Source organism: Rosa rugosa, chromosome 3, assembly GCF_958449725.1.
Source record: "Rosa rugosa chromosome 3, drRosRugo1.1, whole genome shotgun sequence".
NCBI classification, from domain to species: domain Eukaryota; kingdom Viridiplantae; phylum Streptophyta; class Magnoliopsida; order Rosales; family Rosaceae; genus Rosa; species Rosa rugosa.
Window position 1 is genome coordinate 49,742,966 of NC_084822.1, and position 22,651 is coordinate 49,765,616.

The following is a 22,651-nucleotide window of genomic DNA, read 5'->3' on the forward strand; positions in this document are numbered from 1 at the left end:
GTTTTTGGGAAAAGTTGGAGACATAATTTACAACTTGGAGATTGGAAAATCTATTATTGTTAGATTATATGAGTGTTTAGAGTTTGCACTAGATTACAACAAGACAACTTAGTATGATCACATTAGTAAGGGATACTATAGATGCCAAATTTTATTATTTTATTTATTAGTTGTTGCGGATGACGGATGTAATCAAGCGGTGTATATTTTTTTATAATTAAATACATGTTTAGTTTAAACTGTTTAGAGTTTGCACTCATTCACGATAGTGGATGCTTAGAGTTTCACATTAGACAACAATAAAACGAGTAAAGATAATAAAAAATCACGATCACTATAGAAGATGCCAAATTCTATTATCTTGTTTTATTTTTTATTTTTGAAGGGATGACCCTAGATTCTTATAATTAAATATGTATAGTTTAGACTGCTTATAGAATTTGTACTTATTTACAATAATGGATGTTTAGATTTCGCAGTCCATGACTAATTATTAAAGATAAACTCATCTAGTTCTGAGTTCCGAGTCTTCTGACCAAGTAGTGCAAGTAACAAGAAACTTTATATGGGCTTCGTAGTCTGTGTTGGCAATGGAGCTGTCATGGGCTTCGTATTTTTTCACTGCATGGGGGCCCAAGGCGGAGCAAGAAAAGCAGCAGCCCCATATTTGGACAACTAAACCTCGAATCCTAAACATGATCCATAATGAATATAAGTCCAAATTTTCAATTCTTGAGTCGATAAAATTTCCAAATTAGTTCTAGCCTGGTCTGGCCACGTGTCACTGGAAAAGCAGAAGCTTTTCAAATCTCACTTTCGTGCGAGCGGGGGGATCAGCAGAATAACGCCAAGTGGGAGGTAGGCACCGCCCAACACTCCTGAGTCCGGCAAACACAGAATCACTCCTCTTGCCACGTAGGAACTCTTTTTTTTTTTTTGGGAAAAAGATCACGTAGGACTCTTTGTTTTTTTGGCTATTTTCTTTTCTTTTCTTTTGTGCTGCTACTGCTACACAAAGAAGGGAGAGATTCTCCGATTAATTTGTCGGAAATTGGTGATTGACGATTGGTCAGAGGCATAAATTGATCCAACGGCGATGGTGGAGTCACAGAGTTGAACCAAACCATCATGGCCTTGTCAGCCGCCACCCGCTCCAATCTCGCCGCCACCTCTTCTCAACCCTACTGCAAGGTTCTCTCTCTCTCTCTCTCCCCTATATCTACATCTATCTATGTATATTGTGGTTCTGTGTGTGAACGAGAGCAGAGAAGATTAGGTGGTGAGAAAGAAATTTAGGAATTTATACTGTTCAAATGAATAGTACCAATTGCTGTAAATTCTAGGGTTTATAGTTTCGATGAATTTACCTAGCTACATTTTCTGTCTAATCCAGCTATTTTCAAATCTTAGGCTTTTTTTTTTTTTTTTTTTTACAATTATAGGGATTCAAATTAATGTGGCTAGGTCCAACCAATTCCTCTGTTTATGACATCGCTGCTTTATTCAGTTTTGACTCTAAAAAATGCATCTTCTTGTGGCTTGATTGGTTCCTAATCAGAAGGCTAGTTAGTGTTACTTATACGCTTGCGACATTTCTGCAGTTGTGTTCTGTTAGAGTCAATGGGAAGCAGAGTAGAGTAGCGTGTACAACCAGTGCGAAACGAAGAGGCGCTTCCTTGAGAATCTGTAAATCTGTCTTAAATGACAGGAGGTCGAGTATTAGTGGCAATGGAGCGTCTGAACCTGCAAGGATTCTCCTGGAAAGATTGTTTGCGCAGACACAGAAGCTGGAAGAACAGATGAGCAGAAATTCTCGTCATCCGCAGGATGTCCAGCTCGGGTTCAATCTTGAAACCCTGGAGGATGACCTTCACGCGGCATTGGCAGCATTGAAGAAGAAGGAAGAAGATTTGCAGGATGCTGAAAGACTGGTTTTCCTGGAGCACCTTGAATTGAACCGCACAAAGGAGGGGCTGGAGCGGCGGGAGAAAGAAACTGCTGCAGCTTGTTCTAGGTATGAGAAAATGGAGGACGAACTGAAGCGGGCTAATCTGGACTTAGCTTCTCAAGCCAGCTATATAGAAGACATAAAGCTTCAGCTTCGAGAGAGAGACCAGGAGGTTGCGGCTACGCAGTCAGCACTTTCTTTGAAAGAAGAGGAATTGGATAAAATGAGAGATGAATTGTTGAAAATGAGTGAAGATGCTGCCAAGACTGACTCTGAACTTAGATCTAAGGCTCAGTTGCTGAATGAAGCCAATGAAGTTGTCAAGAGACAAGATGTGGAGATTCAAGGACTCCGGAGAGCTATACTAGAGAAAGAAGAAGAGTTGGAAGTTTCTCAGACGCAGAGGAAACTTGAAGAGGAGAAGCTAAAAGTTTCACAAGAAAACTTGGAGAAGCAGACAATGGAGTGGTTATTGGCACAGGAAGAGCTTAAGAAACTAGCGGAGGAAGTATCTAGACATGCTGGAAAAGCCAATGAAACTTTAGAGGATTTTAGAAGGGTGAAGAATCTTCTCATTGATGTGAAGTCTGAGTTGGTTTCCTCCCAGAAAGCTCTTGCTTCCTCTAGACAGAAAATGGAAGAACGAGAGGGTCTTCTGGAAAATCAATTGGAAGAACTTGAAGACCAGAAGAGAAGTGTTATGTCTTACTTAACAACTCTGAAAGATGCCCACATAGAAGTAGAGAGTGAAAGAGCAAAGCTTAGGGTTGCAGAGGCTCAAAACAAGGAGCTTGAGAGGGAATTGTCCATGGAGAAGGAGCTTATGGAAGATTTAGAGGAGGTGTTGAAGAAAGAGAGATACTCTCTGCAGCAGGCCATCAATGAGATTTCTGCTCTCCAAAAGAAGCTGCACAAGAAAACTGCTGAATTTGGGGAAATGCGCGATCTTCTTCAGGTTAAAGAGTCGGAAGTGGTGGAGGCTAAACTCGAAATTCAGCATTTAAAATCTGAGCTGGCTACTCATAAGCTCATTTTGGAGGAAAAGGATTTGGAACTTCTAAATGCAAGGAATAAGCTTGAGGAAGTCAACAATGAAGTTGCAGAGCTGAAGATGCTTTTGACTAGTAAAGAGGAGCAGCTTATTCAAGCAACTGCCTTGCTCAAGGAGAAAGATGAACATGTACACACAATGCAAGATGAGTTGGATGATACAAAGCTGAAATTTTCAGAAGCCGAAACTGTGGTAGAACGGATAGCAGAGCTCACTGATAAATTGGTTAGATCTATCAAGGATGAAGACTACTATGCATCCAAATCATTTGATGACATGGGCCATGAGTTTCTGCACCAACTACTGGAGAAACCAACTGATGAATTGAGGTTGCAGATCTTACAGCTCGAAACTGAGCTGGAATCAGCTAGGGACAGCTTAAGAAGAAAAGAAATGGAGGTCCTAGCATCTCAGGGGGCTCTCACAATGAAGGATGAGGAGCTGAAGATGGTTCTTGGAAGACTAGAAGCAAAAGAAGAAGAAGTAAAGAAGATGAAAGAAGAGTTGGAAGATGCTAATGATCTGAGAAAGCTATATGCTTTGGTTCAAGAGAGATTAGGAGAGAAAAGTATAGGAGAGTTGGCAATAGAGAAGCTTCAACTCGAGGCAGCACAATTGGAAGTTGAAGCTGCAACCAGCGCACTTCAGAAACTTGCAGAGTTGAGTGGGGAGTTTCTGAATAAAGCTAGCCTGAGCATTGAGGCTGATGGTGATACCAGTACAAGTTCCGTGGGGAATGACAAATGTTTAGTTGTGGTTACAACAGAAGTGGCTCGGATTTCAGCTTTGACTGATACGCTAGTGAAAGAGGCTGGCATTGTTGTAACTGCAGGACCGGCATGCCAATAGAGCTAATTCAAAGCAAGTGACCTAATTTTATGTATAGATTTCCAACTGATCTATCTTCTTAGATTTGCTAGAGTCATAGATTTTGTTCTACTGTTGTAGCATTATTTCACCATTTAAATTTTTATCCAGATGATGTATAAGCCGTATCTCTTCGTTCTTCGTTGTACAATGCAGCTTAAGAGTGGTATAATGGTGTTTTGGGCCTTCTCCAATTTTTTTTTTCCTTCAAATGTATATAACACTTGCATTTCTTTCAACAAGATTCTCTTATATATCAAGTTCTCAGATAAAATTTGAATCAAGCATTATAGACATCCTTTTTTTGCAAGCAAATTCCAAGGAGAACGCTGAAGCAATGATATACATATTCTAGTGCAGGCCAGGGAAACAAATGATATACATATTCTAGTGCAGGCCAGGGAAACAAACAGAAAGAGAATCGCTTCACCTCCAATTTGGGTTTGGATTCCCCCGAAGTTCAGGAGCAGGCATTGAGCTAAATTAAACAATGCAAATAAACTGATAAGATATATACAATTATATACACAACAGAGCGAAACTTGTTTGCCCTAAAGTTGACATGATACTGGTTTATACTGCTCTTCAGCTTAAGTTAAGGAGTAAATTGCCCTATGCTAACCAATAGTCTAGTTACGCCAGATCTGGATGACATATTATAGCAAGTTTAGCTAGCTCTGGGCAGATGAACGGGGACATAAAGCTACCGAGCAAGACCTGTGGCAGAACTGCCACCTTCTCTGAAAAGGATCTTTGTCACCGGATTCTTCCAAGCTGGATTTCCTGAATTCTGACCATCCAAATGGTGACTCTCATCCTGTATAGCTGCACTCCATCGTTTCTTCGCTTTACACTTCCCAATTTTTGTACCAATACAGATACCCGTCTTCATGGCTGTAAATAGGCCCAATGCAATCAGAATTGGCCTCACTGCCCAATGAAAATCCTCAAGATGTTGGTACTTCTTCACCATTCCTGGACAAGTCTCAAATGTAACTGATTCGACCTCTGCAGGATCAGCCACAAATGTTGAGTTTTCATGCCCCAAAGTCAGTATTCCTGGGAACTTCACAACAAGGCACCCATTTGGTAGGATCCACCATATCTTACCAGTAGCCCATTTCCCTCCCGTCTTACGAGGCCATTCGAATCGAGGACTCAGAACATTGGCTTTCAGCCTAACAAATTGACCCACACAATAAGATTCTGCCATCTGAAACTCTGAAGAAGTTCCCTTCCAAAGAGTTTCCAACCCTATAAATCCAACAGCTACACTACCGTCTCGATTGATGGAATGGAGAATACCTACTGGCGAGTGTTTCTTGTCTTCCTTCTTCAAGCGTACCCAGTCACCAGCTGCCAAGCCAAAAGTAACCCGCTCCAGAGTTGAAGCATGAACCCTCAATGGGTCATGGATGCCATGGACCCTCACCAAGACAAACCCATGTTGCTCCGTATCATGTTCTATACCCACCACTGTGCCTTCCGGAACATCCATGTTTTCAGGCTTGCAGGAGTTTGGTGACTTTCTGGAACGAACTATGTCACCCACCAGCAGATGATCCTTTGAAAGAAACCACTCAGTGTAACCAGTGCTACTCGATTTCTCTGTGATTGCTCTATTCCCGACATATGTCCAGTCTACGTCACTGACTGCATTCTGCAAGCTGTTAACATGGTAGCAATTAATAACATATGACCACAAGTGGTAAACAAGAAAGAATCTACATGACCTTTTGATTAGATAACTAGCATATCAACTCAAACAATAAGCAATCACCATATGAAGAGTGACCGCATCTGCCTACTTTTGTAATATTTACCAATCCTGTGTTTTAAACATCAATGTATGCACAGTTTATACATGCAATTTTCTTTCTATTTTCAATGATGACAAGAAATGTTGCCTTCAGTTGGCATACATCTTCACATCTTGTTTTAAAATTCTGCTTTGTATACAAGTAGTTCATACAGCATTATTGCTTCCACAATAATATATTCTTGCCTGATAATGACGTATTTAAGCATAAGGCATGTTGATTTGACCAGCACAAGATCAATAAAAATTTGTCTGTACTTTGTAAAGCACTTGTCTGTTCCCTAAATGAAGATGGTGTTTAACATGGACCTGAGTTCACTGCTTACAATAAGAAAAAGTACCCATAACTTCAATTGAGATACTAAATTTTAGATCTCTCCAAGTTTAAAGGAAATATATGAACACAAGAAACAATGACAGGACTTCTTCTGCACAAGACATTCCCAGATATACCTTAAAAGTCAATACTAGATATTGTCCAACCCTGTGTATTGTACATGCAACTTCTGATTTGGGTAATTAAGAATCCTAATGCTTAACCAAGTACATGGCACCAAGACTTCAATCTTATACTAAGTTACTAACAAACATATGCAAGCATGCAACATGAGGAGAGCCTCATATCCTAAGGTGTTCTATAATGGCCACAGCATAATAAGTTAATCCAACAATCTAACCCTTCAGTAGAGTAGAATAGTTAGGCAATCAGCACAAGTCTAAATACAAATTGTTCTCTCTACTTATCAAAAAGCTAAAAGGAGACACTGTATACCCCTGAAAAAACCCAGGACCTGAAGAGAAACATAAGAAAAATGCAGCCTAGAGGAGCACCTGCAACTACCTAGAAAGGCACCTATTATATGAAAAGTACTTTTTGTCTCAGAAACTCAAATCAGATACAGATTCATACCTTTTGAAAGCATTCAATATGTCCATTATTGAAGGACGACTCCGTAAGTCATACTCAAAGCAGCCAAGAAGAATATTCTCAATTGCAGGAGGAAGGCCACTAGGTATGTCTGGTTTTTCTTGCTTTCTGACAACTGAAAAATGTATTTCATCAACAGATTTTCCACACCAAGGCCGCACACCAGTCAACATTTCTACAATGACGCACCCAAAACCCCATGAGTCAGTCTCAAAGGATATTGGACCTCTTACTTCTGGTTGCCATTGTTCAGGTGCCATGTAGTTTGGAGTTCCAATCCTCCGAGTCATGTCTGAGCTTACCAATGGAATGCCAAGCAATAGATAAGGAATACCAAAATCTCCAATAATTGCTTGGTCATTTTCATTTAAAAGAACATTACAAGGTTTGAGATTAAGAACCAAGATCTCTCTAGAGTGCAGTTCGGAAATCCCCATAGCCAATGTGATTCCATACCTGTGTAACCAATAGCACAAGTAAGGATTGACCGACTAAAGCTTTGACAGTTAGTAAAAAGGAGCATTATTTACTATCTCATCAAGACAAAAATCACCTCAAAACATCAAGAAGTGAGAGCTTCCCTCCTTTGAGATGAGCCATTTTGTCACCAATGGATCCCTCGTATAATTTCATTACAATGCATATCTGAGATGACAGCCCAAAATGCTCTTAGCAAGCCAGAATTCATACAGGTAAGAAAATCTTCATAAAGTGCTTAATACAAAAAGGTGACTTACCTTTCCATTGATAATTGAAGTTCCATGTAGCCGACACAGACCTTCTACCCCTTGACACTTATAAAAAACATCTTCAAGTTTATCCAACACAGCCTTCATGTTGTCCTCTTTGATTGGTTGAAACATCTTGACAGCCACCTCATGATACTCATCATAATCTTCAGTTGACTGATGATGGGTTGCTAACCAGACATCACCAAAGGGTCCCCTCCCAATCCTGTGTCTCAGTTTCAACTTTGCAGGTTCAATCCATGCACTTTTCTGGTCTGAAGAGGCTACAACAGTTCTTAGACGATCAGGATTAGTATCCACGTACTCATACTCAAATGATGCTAACGGTTGAGCAGGAACAACATGTTTATCCATCTTTGATCTGCAGTGAATTGAATTGATCATTGAAAAGTTTGCAAATAAATAAAAACCTAAATAAGAAAATGAAAATGCAATTACAAATGATTGCTATAAATCTGCTAATTACAAGATTATCTGAGAGAACTGACAATAGAGTTTCGATAAAAAAAAAAAAAAAAAAAAAAAGACAATAGAGTTATGCCACTGAGCCAAGCGCAAAGTAGCACACTCAATATGCCTTTGTCTGAGCCATAGTCGAACAATGAACTACAGAACAGTATAATCAGACTAGGCCCTAGATTCCATGCACTTTTTTCTTCACCCGCGTACATATTCAAAGAAACTAACCTTACAAATATGACAGAAAGACTTTTGACATCAACATTTTACATCACAAAAAAGAGTTGCACATAACTAAGAAATCCAAACACTGATCAAATCAAAGTCACATGCATAAAACATAAAAGATCACAGACCTTTCATTAGAATTTTAACCAGAAAACCCAGATAGCTAAACAGTTCATAATTTCCAGGTACCCGTGTTTGGCTCTACCCAATTGATCAGTATATACGAGAAGCTAATCAGAAGTATCCAAAAAGCTAAAACTGGCTTCAACGGATCCGCATATGAGAAACTAAGCAGAAATTTAGAGTAACCCATTAACAAAAAGGCCAACTGGGTTCTACCCATTTGATCAATACAAGAGAATTTAATCAGACAGAGTACAAAGTCAGCACACAGTTCAAAAATTTCTCCCAGTTTTTAGCTTTGAAATTCTTGAATGGAAAGTAAAAACTAACTAAAACAGCAAATAGATAACAGAAATGGGTCAGAAGCAGAAAACTAGTACTACTCACTGAAACAAAGAACAGAGAGACGATTCAGACTTGAGCTGAAAAAGGGTACCTAGAATCCGAGAGAAGAGTAATAATGGAAAGTGGTCTCTCTACCCTCCCTCCTCTGGTCCTTTATGGTTAGCCGGTACCGTGAAACTTGGGCCTGGGCCCCTCTGATTTCGGAGCTCTTTCTTCTTCTTTTTTCTGATTCATTTTACTAATTGGCTGAAATTACCGGCCTGTCCCTCCCAGAAGTGTGCACGCCAAGCAAGTGCGTTAACTTCTTCGTAAATTCACAAATGTGGGAGAGTTTGAGAAGCAATAAATGATGGATTGAATTATTGAGAGGGTGGTGGATTGTCTATATGGGCAAACAATTTTGTGAGGATTTTGATTAGTTATAATCCATTTTTATAAGAGATTGGGGAAGGATAGGTTACTAGAATTTGAAGGTTTTGGATTTGACAATATTATTGCCTAGCTTTCTTATAAAGATTAAGAGGTTACTTTTGTTTTTTTTTTACCCTTCCTTAACAAGGAATTCCTGTCTGGAGATAGAGAAAGAAATAAAACATTGAGAGTGACCTAAGCTACTGATTTTGAAAGACACATGTGGTCATGTTCTAAAATGAAATCTACCATGCGCACAAAGAAAAATTCTAGACTTGTTTCTCTATCTGAAAGAACAATTTCCCTAACTTTTACTATTCAAAATGTACAATGCATGAACGTAAGGATGCAAATGAAGTGATCTTATTTAAACTCTAGCCGGAGATAGAAAAACAATGCATACATATATCCGATAGTCCGATACAAATAAGGTGTGATTTTAAAAATACACATATAATATAAAAAGGGAATGGAATATTATATGTTAGTTAGAACTTGGAACTAAGTTGTCTCAATCATCACTATCAACCGAACTTGTGATGAAATATATAGTAATCAACTGATCATCCCGCTTAATCTTTAGGCCAAACGAATAACAACTTTGAACTAAACTCCAACACACTACCACCAATTTTCCATTCCTCTCATTCCTTTAAACCTCAAAAAAAAAAAACTGAAAGCAAAATTGCCTTGGATTGGAAGCAAAATTGCCATAAACATGTCAGCTACAAAGTCAGTTGCTATTTGAAGAGGATCGGAGGAGTGTCTGAAATACCAGTTCAGATTTGAGGGATTCATATCTTCAAAGGCTACTTCACCTTGAACCATTAGCCAAAACAAACAGATAAACCTAGCTCAGAACTTGCGGAACTAGTTTACTAATACATGTAGTCTTGATCAGTATCCATACTTACCAGAGAGTTTCCACACAATTAGAAACACTCACACCCAGTGTTGAAAAACCAGAACAAGCAAAATCAAGAAAGATTATTGATTACAGCAATAAGAAGAAGCAGAGTAATTTTTCATTTAACCTGGACATGGTCCCCAAAACCATACACAAATTTATATATATATATATATATATATATTCAATTCTTACATTATATATAGATAGAACTCTCGCAATCACAGAGGAAGAACCTTCTTGACAATTTGGTCACTGAGATTAGCAATCTGGGCGTCCAAGGACTTCAAGGTCTCCTCCTTCTGCTCCTCCAGTTTCCCCAAGGCCTCCTGCAACTCTGCCTCCACCTTCTTCCTCCCCTCGGCCAGCTTCACCTCCACCTCCGCCTGCGTCTCCTTCTTCATCTTCGACAGCGCCGCCGATATCTCCGCCCTCGCCGCCCTCATGATCGCCACGCCCTGCTCCTCCAGCTGCTTCACCTCCGCCGACGTGTCCTTCACGCTCCCCAGCTTCTCCCTGATGTCGGCGTCGCGCTCGTCCATGAACTTACCCAGCGGCGAGTAGTAGATCTTGTCGAGGGCCACCATGAGGAGCAGGAACTGGACGGCCTGGATCGGCAGGGTCAGGTCGAAGTCGAAGAGCGCCGCCTTCTCGATCTCGGCGGCGAGGGACGGCGGCGCGACGGTGAGGGAGGTGGCGGCGATTAGGGAGAGGGATTGGAGGAGGTGGGGTTTGGTGAGCTTGGGGATGATGGAGATTTGGACGGGGACGAGCTTGAGCTTGAGCTTGAGCTTGGGCTTGGCAATGGCCGCCGAGGAGATTGGGACTTTGGAGGAGGCCATTATCATGTTGGCCATGGCGAGCTTCTTCTTCTTCTTCTTCAATGGGGATTAGTTTGTTTTGATATTATGGATTTTTGAGAGGGTCTGTAATTTGTGTGAGTGGAAATGTTGGAGAGGGGGGTTATCCAATCTCATCCTTTGCCACTCATTTTGGTATGAGGTGAGCTAGGAGTTGAGATCAGTGAGTGACTGGGACTGTGACTCTCCCCGCACGTGCCGTGAGATCAGCCTACTCAAATCTAAAACCCAACTCTTTTAATATAAATATTCAACGATAATTTAGCACAACTGATTATTTATCAAGTTACGAGAGAGTGAGTGAGAAATTGGATTAAGACTGGGCAAACTCAGGAATAAGGAATTTAAGTTTCCTAATGACTCTAATCGTTGTAGGGGTTTAGTAGGGCATACGCAGGAGCTCGCTCAATTCGGGTAATTGGGGTTAACGGGTTCCAAAATTCTTGAGAAAAATAACTTTTTGGAAGAGCAGTAAAGAACAACAACACACTGAGGAAGTGATAATTTCGCCGACTACTAATCTATTCTCCATATATCCCTTCGAGTATAGCGTTTCTCGCGTTTCTCAAAGCAAAGCCCGAAAATCTTCCTAAAGCCAAGCAACAACCCAGTGGCTATGCCTGGGGAACAAGAAGAACCTCTTCTAGATTTTCCTCCTCCTACAGGTGACAGTGATAACCTGGAGTATGGAAACCACTCTCCCAGTATGCTCGGAAACCCGGCCTCACTGTGTTCAACACAAAGTTCATCATCATACTCTGGCACCCTTGGATTCTCAATGTCATCACTATTGTAGTATACCTCGTCATCCTGTTCTACTCCTTTGTCCTTCTGTTCTTCCTCTAGGTCACTCTGTTCTTCCTCGTCAAAACTAAATGACCTGCATATACCCAATTGAATCGGCATGAATTACACAGATGAAAGACAACTACAGAGGCATTGCTTCTTAGCAATGCTTTGAACATATGAACCCAATACACAACGGGGAATTGTACTAGTCTCATGATTTTCAGCTAAAACATACTTAATTAGATCCACAAAAAGAGAAATGGTAACAGAGAGAGCCTTACCTCCTGTGATGTTTTGGGCCAGAGAGCCTTTTTGATTGCTTCCTTGTCAGGATGTAGCTGATTGAAACATGCCGGACAAAATCTAGCTGCACATACCAAAAATAAAATAAAATGAGCTGACATAAAAGAAGGGACTTCCGAAAAGAAAGAGTGAAGTACTACACAAAGGAAGTTTAAAGTCAAAATGACAAAGGAGGCCAATGCCAAATGTTAGAGGATTGGGAAGAAGTGGGGGTTTATAGCTCCAGTAAAAACTCTTTACCACTACACTCATGGCAAGAGCTCAGAGCTGGACTTTTGCTCCCTCCCATGAATCCAGAAACAAAGAAACAAGGATGGGGAAGAACAAAGATGTAACTATACGTCAAACACGCGTATGAGTCAGCTTCTTAATGATGACAATATGTCACCATCAACTAAGAATGTGCCTTTGCCTTCAGAAGATCAAATAGAAACAGGCTAAAACACAGGAGACTTGACAAAAGCACTTGTTAGCAAGAAAGTCTAGTACTAGATGGATCAACGAAGCTATAAACAGGCCATAGAACCTAGAGTTGATCAACAAATATAAAGTATATCTCAGCTTAATGAACCACAAGTATCATTATATCAACCTAGTTCAGGAAAATTGAAGGGAAAACAATTTATGCTAAGAGCTATTTAAGATGAAGATTCAATGTTATTACACCTCTAAATTATAGACATGCATCATGCCTGCAGGGGCAGCCTAAAGTCTCAGTCATAAATTTCAATCAAATCAGCATAAGAGTGACAAACTGCACAAAAGATAATTTTAAAAACTTCAAGGGACCTGCCATAAACCTGATCGCCGTCTTTGATGCCATAGTCTCTGATATGGTCCGTTTCAACGAGTAGCTTCTGACCAGCATATCCCAAGCAGAAATGCCCCCACACATGCGGCCTCCATGAACCATATTTGAACAAGGAAATAATCAAGTGTTAAAAATACATGCGAAAGAGTCTGATAGTGCAATGGGACTTCTCAACTGAAGAACTATAACCAATGCAATTTTTCATGGTAAGCGAACCACTTCAGGTACATTTCATAGAACAGATATCTGAAATTCATTTGAGTGCTAATATTTTCTATTACTCCAAAACATACAATTGATGATGTGAACATACCATGATATCTTTCCAGGTCCCTTCCGTGGCATGTGACTGAAAACCGCCTCCACCGCCCGCTTCAGTTCTGAAACAGTGGCCGTCTTGGGAACCTCAATATCTGTGCAAATTTGAACATCTTAGGTCATGCAAATCCTCAAGAAAAAGAAAAGAACGTAACGAGATTAAGTTTGATATCCTAATCTTCATTCATATGGTTGACATCCTAGATGCTCACAACTATTTTCCTTCTCACCAATGAAACACGAAACAATGAGAACAAAATCTCGAACAAGAAGTAAACAGACAAAAATAGAGATCAAAAGAGATGCCTAGACAATTAAATTGGAAACAATTCGCATGACACCAGGGTGAAAATTTCTAAACCTTTCCACCAATCTTTCGCATTGAAACAAAAATTTAACTACAAAAATGACTCAGAATTCATCAATGCACCCCAGGAATTCAAAATCAGAGGAGTAATCTTTCCAAATTTAACTGCATTCTTGTAAAACTGAACCAAATTTTACCTCAAAAAAAAAAAAAAAAAGGATCAAATATCACAATGCACCACAAAAATTCAAGAGAGAAAGATTACCGAAGCTAGAGCCGTCCAATTTGAGAACGGAGAGCTTGAGCGGCTCCTGAGGGAGAGCCGAGTAGGAGAAGCTCTTCCGCGAAAGGCCGTCGATGATGAGCAGCGGCGAGAAGGGCATAGAGCGGGAGCGCCGAGGCCGCTCCGACGAGGATGATAACCTAGGGGCAAAATCGTCAACTTGGATGTTCAACGCGCTATAAGACATAGTGGCTGAACCTCACAGAGAGAAGAAGAAGGAAGAACCCTCTCAACCCATACGAGCGAGCGAGCTAGCTAGCTAGCTTATAACAAACAAAAACAAAAAATTAAGCCACCGGAAATAGAGAGAGAGAGATTCCCATTGGAGGAGAACACGCTTCGCAATTGTGAAATTTACGATTGAAAAAATGGGTGAATTGCAGGAGAAGGAAGGAGGGCAAAGCCAGAAGCGTCTGGGTTAGGGTTTGGGTTTGGCTTTTGGTATCGGAGCTTGTGTCGGAGGTAATTCCAGAGAGAATAGAAAAAGAAAAAAGAGGGAAAGAGATGAAAAAAAGAGGAGGGAGATGTCCTCTCTCTTTCTTTTCCCTCTTTTTTTTTTTTCTTTTGTTTTGTTATTTGTGGGGTTTCAGAGGGAAGGGACGACAGTTGATGGAGAATTTAGCTATATGAAGTCTCGCCTTTTTCACGCTCCTCTCTATTTTAGTAAAACAGTAAAAAATATATATATATATCTACTCCAAAAAATAGAAAGTTACTATACCAATTACAAGAGAATCATACTGGCTTGGTGACTTGTCTACCGTCCGAAGCATTGTACTTGCTGGCTTCTAATTTTCGGAGAAAAGAGGGTTCGAACTTATACCTCATCAAACATTGTAGATAAGAAATATTATTCGATCGCTAACAGTTTGTATACCGTTAATTATTTTTTTCATTTATTATCTTTTTACAAAAATATGGAGCGTGGCAGATGATTTAACAGGAAATTTGTAAGACTACACAATTCATTCATTTTCGAAAGTGCAACGATTAAAGTCATTGCATCCAAGAATTTTGACGCTAAATGAAATTAAACAGTTGTTTTCAGACTCTGCAACTGGCCAACTGGGGGCTTAAACCACAGGTGATATGTAGCTCACCGGCAAATGCCCAAGGCCGGTGTGTTATAGTTTCCCAGGAAAAACAGTTCTTGCTATATATGAAGCGATAATCTGTGGTTAATATACTTTTATCCAAAACTTCATCTCTTCAAAATTTGAGCATATAATGTGTCTGGAAACATTGGAAGAAGAGAGAATCATCATATACAATGTCAAGTCTAACAAATTAGATCAGCAAGCAGCTGCCAATACTAAATTGCCATCATTGTTTCTAATCTAATACCTATCCTGTAGAAGAATAACTACAAGGCCAAAGAAGCAGGCTTTGTTTCCAGTTAATAGTTGTGTATCCACTGAGCAGAAATCTCCTATCTTTAACAGTCGCCTCTCCCTTCTAAGAATCCATAATCACAAACCCAAAATTGGAGCGGGAACAAGGGCAAAGGCAGCAACTAATCATCTTCAATGGAGAAAACTAGCCATCCATTGATTATGCTACTTCCCTATGAGCTTATTGTACGCGTACAATCCAGAACCAAGAAAACCGAGACATTGCCCAATGACATTCAACTGCACATACAAAGAAATATATCAGTTTCCATTCATAAAAAAGAAGCAAACGCTTTTCTTCTAACAGTATTGTTTCACTGTCAGGATGAGAACCGGTTGACACTTACAATATCAAATGGAAGGCCACCAAATATCACCCAGCCAAGTCCAATGGTAAAGAAATCCTATACCAGTATAATAACCAGAAAATATAAGAGCCCAAATAAAGAACTAATAGATCAATTAACAAAATATTGTACACAGGCTGCTAAACTATGTTGTAATACATCCCGGAGATGCAGAAATTTAGTGGACACAAACCTTCAAGTTACCGCAAATTGTCTGCGTCAGTGCTGAATTTAGTGTTGTATTAAGAAATATACAGTAATTCAGGAAGAATGCCAGTACACAGGAACAGAGCAAGACAACCTGCCATATTGAAACAATATATCTCAATCAAAACCCTCTCAAGTTACTTGGGAGTGTACTTAAACAGTACAAGACGCAAAATAGGCATGCTATACTTTAGTCTGTTCCTGTGATATCAGTTGAATCCATGTGATGCGGCTGATGCCAAGTTCCCAACAATCTTACAGTGACTATATAAATTCTTTATAAATTATTTCAATACTCATTCTGTATGATCAGAATTTGAACAGTCAGACAGCTGAACTGGCCGAACATGACAAGATAAATCTGTTGTCCAACCCCACTCCCTCCATGACATTCCAAGTATAAAATCCAACCACATAGACAGCTAGAAGGGAGAAGGGGAAGAACAATGAAATGCTACATGAAACATGAAACATGGTACATCTACTTCAAGTCCAAGTTCAATTGAACAACAGGGCAGCATTAAATTTCATTCAAGTATATAGTTATTAGTAGAGAGGAGTTGGTGAACAAGGTACCATAAAACCAGGTGACAGCAGATAAGGAAAATTGATCGTCGTCTTCAGGTCACCATGAAAAAAAGTCAAAACAAGCAAAGCTGGTCCACATATGATTCCTATCAAAGACAAAAAGTATCACTTTATGTCAGAAAGGAAATTTAATTAATTAAGTTCTAATTATGCGCAACGCCTAAATTAACACAAGTTTCCAATTAGTTGGGCTTGGATCTTTTATCATACCATTACACCACATAAGGCCAAAGCTATTGAGGCCACTGGATTTCCCTGACAAAGAGAAATTATCAGTCAATATCTCAAAAAATGTCAAGCTAGAAAAGAGGAAATGCAGTAAAAGAATTCCAAAAAGTCCAAATGTACTACCAATACGGGCTATAGTTGCAAGATATATTGCTGTTGTGATGTTGGATAAGAAGACAACAGCATAGCCATAGGCATCAAATGACAAATCCCGAGCTCCAGCAATAAATGCACCAAGAACGATCAGTCCAACACTGATAACAACCTTAAAAATTTCAGTTGAATGAGGAAATCAGGTAGATGGCCAATAAAGTAAAATCTAACTAAACATCACAAGTTTACCACTCAATTTTTCTGCCAATCATGTATCTAATTTAGTGCAGCCAGCATGTGAAGTTGCAAAAGGAAGAAGAATAAGGAAAGATTTGAGATCAACTCAGACTGTTGGACACAAAGCTGGATCCAGATTTCATCTGTACAATTTCCAAGCTTATGACTCATGCACCGATCTAGGGAATCCCAACTAGATCCTTAAGGAGTCATGTTATCTATCATCCAATACTGCAGTGTCACTCATTCATTTTCCCCCTCATTTATTGTATGGCAATATATAAGATACTAGATCTGCATGGTGGATTGATCAAATTTACAAATAGGAAAATAAAGAAAAGAAGTAGTGTTGAGGTAGATATTGACGTTCTCATAACACATATTCTCATCTCCTAAGAACCTTAAATAAGACCATATTTCTCATGTGACCAACTATGAACTGCTGAAACATTGTCATCTCATCCACTCTCACCTTGCCAACTCTAATCTACCAGCATTTAAAGACCTAATTTACGAACCTTAGGGAAGAGCTATGTATGCAGATGCGTATAGAAGACCTAATTTAAGAACCTACGGACATCAACATACAAAATATATACTTCATCAAAATGGCCCAATTACCTTCCAACAATAGGAGATGTATATCTCTGCCCAGCCAGAAAATACTCCATCACCATTGTGAAAACCACTGTAGTCCTCCTGAGGGTGGTGTACATTGGAACATTTACTCCACGGACAGACTCCATGGAGGCTAGCTTTCAAGGAGAAATAAATAGATGGGCAGACATTAATAACAAATACAACTGAGAAAACTACTGATTAAGAGTTAACGATAAAAAAAAAAAAAAAAAAAAAAAAAACATGTTCAACATTAAATTACAAATATATACCATGTATAGCAAATAGGCTCCAGCAAGAGGAAATGTTTTCTTCAAAGTCTTCAACGGTACAAGTGTTGTGGTGTTGATATCAGAAAAGGCCGAGGATTCCCCAGCTGTGAAAGTAATCATCTTCCAGCATCTCAAGGTATATAGAAAGAAACATGAACATATCATCTGCAGTTGCAATCAAATATAAAGATGTTTTATTTCTTTTCTACATTTACACAACTAACACAAGGCATACCTGGCTATCATACATATACATTGTAACAAAACCCTCTAACTCTTTTTTTTTTTTTTTCTCTTTCTGTGAGCATATAACTATATACAAAAAACAGATGTCAATGCTTTATAAAAAAATTATAAAGAAAAAATCAAGCCCTCCGGAAATTTTCTGTAACGTCAGTATTGGCTTTTTGAGTTTCCTTTGCAAAATTGAAACACAGTTTTAGATTGCTTAAACAGAATCTTTCATGCCTTTTGTGGCTGTTTAAGCTAGCTAACTTATTACCTAACTATCGAGAACCGCAAAGCTGGTGGAATAGTTATACTTCACATAATTAAAATTTAAAAGCATAATGTCCCCTAAAGAAACAGTGAAACACTTAATTTCAAAGTAAGCTGCCTCAAAATACTTTACATCAGAACAGCACAAGAAAGCAGGCAGTCACATCAATACTGACTAAGAGATCAAAGCTATTCTTCGTAATCGTGCACGACATACCTGAAAGAGTGTGATGACATTTGCACTAGGGAATCGATAAGAAGAGAGTGCTGCTTTGTTGAACATCACCAACAACACTACATAACAAAATATGAACAATTAAGCATTTAAACAACATCAAACCTTTAAAAAAAGGTATAGCAATGCAGAAAATCTAAAAATTCACAACAAAAATCACAGAGTCTCCAAATAAAAAAGCTAAGAACAAAAACAAGCAAGCAATTCAAATCAAAGCCTTCCAATTCTCTTCAAGATTCTGATTTCCACCTCTGAAAATTTGAAACTCGAATCAAGAGCGTTGCGGTTGTATACCTGCACAGGCCATGTAAGAAATTGCAGCGTAGGCTCCACGTCTGGTCATGGCGGATCCTTTAAAGAGCTTCTCCTCCTCCTCATCGTCGTCGTCTCCGTTGAGCCGGCCTAGCTCTTGGTCCCGCGGAGGATCCAATACCGGCAGCATCAAATTCTTGCCGGAACTCGACGCCCTCACAGGCATCGCTAAGCTCTCAGCGTCGCTCTCTGGCTCCGTCGTTTGTGATCGGCGAGTGAGTTCAACGGTGAGGGAAATGAGACTATCTCTATTCAATAAGGAATTCAAATGTGGTGGTTATCAAGGCCATCTGGGGCGGGTCGAAATGGCCAGGTCCGATTTATGACCTTTAGGTGAAGGACTGAGGACGAGAAAGAAAGTCGGGTCAATCGGTCCCGAACCTAACAAATAGCGGATCCGGTTCGATGTGAGTCGGGCATTATACGGGTCGACCCGATAAATATGACGACGTTGACCCGGCAATGTGGCGCATTCACGAAATTTCTTCCGCGGAAAAAGTCTATTTCGTGAAACGTCGTCGTATGGCTGTTATTGGTCTTTGGATAGTGACACCACCCTATAATCAAATCGGATTCATTTTTGTTTAAATCGAAGGTCCTATTTTTTTTTTTTTTTTTTTTTTTGAAATATCACATTGGGATTGGGCGACTTGGAATATATAGAGTAATTCGGCCTAATGAATTGGTTGTTCATTGACTCTATTGTATACATTTTACTGTAATAAAATCATGAAACCAACTAGCTATTAGTTTAGTGATATTTCTCTTCACAGTAATTTGTTGAGATTCTAAATGTCGAACAACTTTTTGACTAAAAATAAAATGTCATTCCATTAAAGATATTCAAATTCCCTGTAGTTTTATAACTCATGATCAATCATACAAAGCTTGAAATTGTGTAATGAAATGTTTGAATCTGGACCCGTTTTGAAAATAATTTCTACTAATTCACTCTCTCTTTCTGTTACTTCTTCCTCTCCAGTCTCCTCCAGACCCCGTTGAAACAGAAAAGGATTTAAAACAGGAACTAATGATGAAAGCTTGGCGTCCTTGAGTAGTGAGTTCAAAGCTTTTGATGATGATGATTGTAGAAAACAAAACTTGAAAGAAAGTTTTAGAACATGGCAAAGAATCTTAGGACGTAAATTACCCCATGGTGTGTAAAAACAAGACATGATAGTTAAAAGTTTGTTGTTGGTGTCCCAACTACCCCTCAATGAAATGACCTTTTGCGGCCGTTAAGTTATTCAACCTGCTGCGTCTGATTACCGTAAGGAATCTAATTATCTAGTTCAAGTTCACATGATCGAGTATCAATCTGGTTCAAGTTTTTCATATACCCACTTATTGTGTCACTGAAAAATTCTTAAATGCATGTTTTTGGTTATATACACCGACATAAATGAATGGTTACGTGCTAATTATGTGAGGAGGTGCGTGTGAGAATAGATAATGTACATAATCCATGATATATATTGATCTAGAAGAATTTCTTATATCAAATTCCAATACAATTTCGATAATATTTATCACAGAACAGCAAATATAGACTATCAGAAATAAAAACTTTTTTAATTTTTCTTCAGGGGGGTGCACATAAAAGATAAATAATATGATGCTTCATAAACTCAAAGTAATTAGGTATGTCTTTGATGCTTAATTTCTCTTACAAATGAAGTTTTCATTCCGACATTTGACAAAATTAAGTTAATGAATCCATCAACTGTTGTTACACCCTAGCTACTTCCTTTGAGTAGAGTTTGATGGATCATTGATCGCGAAACCGTACGGGAAAGTTTGATTCTACATTTTCATCCAAAGGGACAGACATGTTCCTCTCCATGATCTTAAAGGAAACCAAGCAAAGTGGTGTGATGATTCTCATGTCCCCAGATTACAAAGACTGCTTCTGCTAGGCTGCATATATAGCTTAGATTTGGAAATGCCATTTAGATAGTGAACATGCAGGACATGATGAAAAACACAAGTACTTTGATTTGAGAGTTGAGGCCATTAATAGTCACTATCACTAGAGGCAACTCTTGCCCCAAAATCCAAGGAGGTCGAATTGAAGCATCTTCGAATATCTCCAGCCATGGAAACTTCATGTAGTGAGTGCGAGGGGACCTCTCTAAAAGATAAGAATAAGAATATGAACACGAACATTGAATAGTGCTGCTTCGAGCCAAAACTTGCTTCCCACTTCCACTAACATCTTCAAAGTTCAAAGCACGCATGCCAGTGGGGCAATATTGTTGCATTTTTCTAAGGGGAGGGTGACATGAAAATGGACTGGACAGACTTTAGACTTAGTTAGCTAGCTAAGGACGAGTGATTGAGTGCTACCATTAGATTATTGCACAAATTAAGGCTCCAATTTCACCAAGATATTCAAATGTCTGGCTAATTCAGTAATTCGGGTAAACTGGTGAAGTTCATGAACAGCTGCATATCTAAACCCATCAATGCCATGAATTTGGTCCCCTGGTTTTATGGAGTTGGCCCTCTCTAGCTAGGCATGTCTAGAACCATTTTATTCAAACCCTTGACGCTATTGGAGAAGCTAGGTCAAATATTAAACTTTGGCCTATGAATTATTCACATATGATGTCATTCCATGGGTACATTGAATGAGAATTCGTCAAGGTTCCTACTCCATCTACGTCTATCATGTGGGTATTTTACTTTTCCTTATTATCAATCAAACCGTTTAACGTACAAATTAAATGTAAATAATAATAAAACTGGAGAATCCGAATGACAATCTAACAACAAAATATATTCAAAATCGAGTAGTCTAACATTGCAACATATTACTCCATATGCGCCAAAGGCCAAACTTGAAAATCAATTAGTTAGGTATCCACACTCGAGTAAAATTGTTGTGAATATTATCAACTTATGTCACAAGTAACCCATTGCTAGGATATTTTTGTCATCAACGTATGCAGTACTAGTCATCAACTTACTCAAACTTGATAAATCTGACACTGGGTTAATGTGTTCGGTCAGATCATGAAAGCCAGCAAAAGCATGATTGAACAGGGACTTAAATTGTGCTACATTATCGAGTCCCACTAGGGTTCCACCATCACTACACACGAGCGCAGTCCAGACAGGACTACCGACCGGTCATTGAGGGCTGTGGGTTCAGCCACATTGAACAAGCGGGGTTCGAACTGTACGTGAAGACCCCAACATGTCCTGCCCCATGCTCATCGTCACGTGGACTTCACAAGGGGGATACCCTTTCCCTGCTCCGAACAATTAAGCAGCAGCACTACTAGTACTGGTACTACTGCCCTGAGTTCCCTCTGCAAAGGGCAAACCCTAGCCTACAGACGCAGTTCGTCGAACAGGTTACCGGCCGGCACCAAACGTATCCTGTTTTGTCCAATTGTTGAGGTCATTTCCGATCCTCTGTGCTTCTTGGTTTCTCTCTCCAATCTTCGATCACCTAGAGGATTATTGGGTTTAGAGATGTAAACTCCGACAAAGAGAATCCTTTAGTAGTTTAATGGGGGAAATGATCGAAGAGGTGTTTTTTTTTTTTTGAAAAGATGAAGAGGTGTTTAACTGGTGAGAGTATCGTAATCATTGCAATCAACGAGGTCAAGGGGAATGTTTCAGGAATCAATTAATACGTACCCATTATTATGGAAGTTTTGATTAATGATTCATAGTCACATAGAGAGATCATGCATGCATCATCACGATTTTGATGGCTGTTTGCCGACTTTTATTTTGGACATGTTTAGGAGGATAACAATGGTTAATATAACAATGGTTAATCATGCATGGGATGAAGAAACGTCCATATAATATCTCCATCTCTATTTGGTCACCATCTAACTAATTACCAACTAATTATTAGTTCAGTGATGTTTTTTGTTTAAAATATTTCAACAATTTCAAAAGTCTGAATCACTTTTTATTACCTTATCCGAATTTAATTAAGTTTTTGAGGGGATACACCTTTCGTAAGTAAGAGTCGATCAAATAAACCATTGAAGTCTTGTTTCTTCTCCTTATATTTTCTTTGAAGCAAACTGTTTGAAGAAATGCCTAAAGTGTCATATAAAGCGCTCATGGTCTTTCTTGTATCGTCTCACTAGCTTC

At 39.2% G+C, this 22,651-nt stretch overlaps 5 protein-coding genes across 7 annotated transcripts; 1 reads left to right on the forward strand and 4 right to left on the reverse strand.

Annotated features, from left to right (window-relative positions):
- The first annotated feature begins 961 nt into the window (after nucleotides 1–961).
- On the forward strand, nucleotides 962–4,071 carry LOC133739506 (uncharacterized). Its single transcript, XM_062167284.1, has 2 exons — nucleotides 962–1,191; nucleotides 1,602–4,071. Exons 1-2 carry the CDS (start codon nucleotides 1,129–1,131, stop codon nucleotides 3,846–3,848), a joined length of 2,310 nt encoding a protein of 769 aa, XP_062023268.1. The 5' UTR covers nucleotides 962–1,128; the 3' UTR covers nucleotides 3,849–4,071.
- A 268-nt stretch (nucleotides 4,072–4,339) lies between these two features.
- On the reverse strand, nucleotides 4,340–8,760 carry LOC133739508 (protein KINASE OF THE OUTER CHLOROPLAST MEMBRANE 1). Of its 3 annotated transcripts, none has more exons than XM_062167292.1 (5): nucleotides 8,609–8,760; nucleotides 7,351–7,723; nucleotides 7,167–7,258; nucleotides 6,596–7,069; nucleotides 4,340–5,533 (listed from the first exon to the last, which is right to left on the reverse strand). In XM_062167292.1, the coding sequence occupies exons 2-5, from the start codon at nucleotides 7,714–7,716 to the stop codon at nucleotides 4,570–4,572; spliced, it is 1,896 nt and encodes a 631-aa protein (XP_062023276.1). In that variant the 5' UTR covers nucleotides 7,717–7,723; nucleotides 8,609–8,760; the 3' UTR covers nucleotides 4,340–4,569. The 3 variants fall into 3 exon arrangements, with proteins under 3 accessions (XP_062023276.1, XP_062023275.1, XP_062023277.1); XM_062167291.1 differs by having other exon boundaries at nucleotides 8,560–8,717; XM_062167293.1 differs by lacking the exon at nucleotides 8,609–8,760 and adding an exon at nucleotides 8,553–8,574.
- A 1,145-nt stretch (nucleotides 8,761–9,905) lies between these two features.
- LOC133739511 (ATP synthase subunit b', chloroplastic) lies at nucleotides 9,906–10,826 on the reverse strand. Its single transcript, XM_062167295.1, has one exon. The coding sequence runs from the start codon at nucleotides 10,690–10,692 to the stop codon at nucleotides 10,057–10,059; it is 636 nt and encodes a 211-aa protein (XP_062023279.1). The 5' UTR covers nucleotides 10,693–10,826; the 3' UTR covers nucleotides 9,906–10,056.
- A 367-nt stretch (nucleotides 10,827–11,193) lies between these two features.
- Nucleotides 11,194–14,107, reverse strand: LOC133739509 (uncharacterized). Its single transcript, XM_062167294.1, has 5 exons — nucleotides 13,489–14,107; nucleotides 12,912–13,011; nucleotides 12,588–12,687; nucleotides 11,766–11,851; nucleotides 11,194–11,575 (listed from the first exon to the last, which is right to left on the reverse strand). The coding sequence occupies exons 1-5, from the start codon at nucleotides 13,691–13,693 to the stop codon at nucleotides 11,212–11,214; spliced, it is 855 nt and encodes a 284-aa protein (XP_062023278.1). The 5' UTR covers nucleotides 13,694–14,107; the 3' UTR covers nucleotides 11,194–11,211.
- Nucleotides 14,108–14,679: 572 nt separating this feature from the next.
- Nucleotides 14,680–18,872, reverse strand: LOC133740309 (UDP-N-acetylglucosamine transporter UGNT1). Its single transcript, XM_062168237.1, has 10 exons — nucleotides 18,515–18,872; nucleotides 18,203–18,279; nucleotides 17,488–17,652; nucleotides 17,219–17,352; nucleotides 16,391–16,521; nucleotides 16,250–16,294; nucleotides 16,028–16,125; nucleotides 15,438–15,545; nucleotides 15,245–15,301; nucleotides 14,680–15,137 (listed from the first exon to the last, which is right to left on the reverse strand). The coding sequence occupies exons 1-10, from the start codon at nucleotides 18,696–18,698 to the stop codon at nucleotides 15,063–15,065; spliced, it is 1,074 nt and encodes a 357-aa protein (XP_062024221.1). The 5' UTR covers nucleotides 18,699–18,872; the 3' UTR covers nucleotides 14,680–15,062.
- Nucleotides 18,873–22,651: the final 3,779 nt, after the last annotated feature.

Bases quoted from the DNA above. Each gene is read 5' to 3' on its own strand.
- LOC133739506 (XM_062167284.1), top strand. From the start codon at position 1,129: ATGGCCTTGTCAGCCGCCACCCGCTCCAATCTCGCCGCCACCTCTTCT. The intron at 1,192-1,601 runs GTTCTCTCTCTC...ACATTTCTGCAG, and splicing joins CTTCTCAACCCTACTGCAAG to TTGTGTTCTGTTAGAGTCAA.
- LOC133739508 (XM_062167292.1), bottom strand. From the start codon at position 7,716: ATGGATAAACATGTTGTTCCTGCTCAACCGTTAGCATCATTTGAGTAT. The intron at 7,259-7,350 runs GTAAGTCACCTT...CTGTCATCTCAG, and splicing joins CTTCAATTATCAATGGAAAG to ATATGCATTGTAATGAAATT. The intron at 7,070-7,166 runs GTGATTTTTGTC...TTGGTTACACAG, and splicing joins TCACTTCTTGATGTTTTGAG to GTATGGAATCACATTGGCTA.
- LOC133739511 (XM_062167295.1), bottom strand. From the start codon at position 10,692: ATGGCCAACATGATAATGGCCTCCTCCAAAGTCCCAATCTCCTCGGCG.
- LOC133739509 (XM_062167294.1), bottom strand. From the start codon at position 13,693: ATGTCTTATAGCGCGTTGAACATCCAAGTTGACGATTTTGCCCCTAGG. The intron at 13,012-13,488 runs GTAATCTTTCTC...AAATTTGCACAG, and splicing joins ATTGGACGGCTCTAGCTTCG to ATATTGAGGTTCCCAAGACG. The intron at 12,688-12,911 runs GTATGTTCACAT...TGGTTCATGGAG, and splicing joins GGACCTGGAAAGATATCATG to GCCGCATGTGTGGGGGCATT.
- LOC133740309 (XM_062168237.1), bottom strand. From the start codon at position 18,698: ATGCCTGTGAGGGCGTCGAGTTCCGGCAAGAATTTGATGCTGCCGGTA. The intron at 17,353-17,487 runs GTATATATTTGT...TCTCCTTGAAAG, and splicing joins GAGCCTATTTGCTATACATG to CTAGCCTCCATGGAGTCTGT. The intron at 15,302-15,437 runs GTTTGTGTCCAC...ATACTGGTATAG, and splicing joins CAATTTGCGGTAACTTGAAG to GATTTCTTTACCATTGGACT.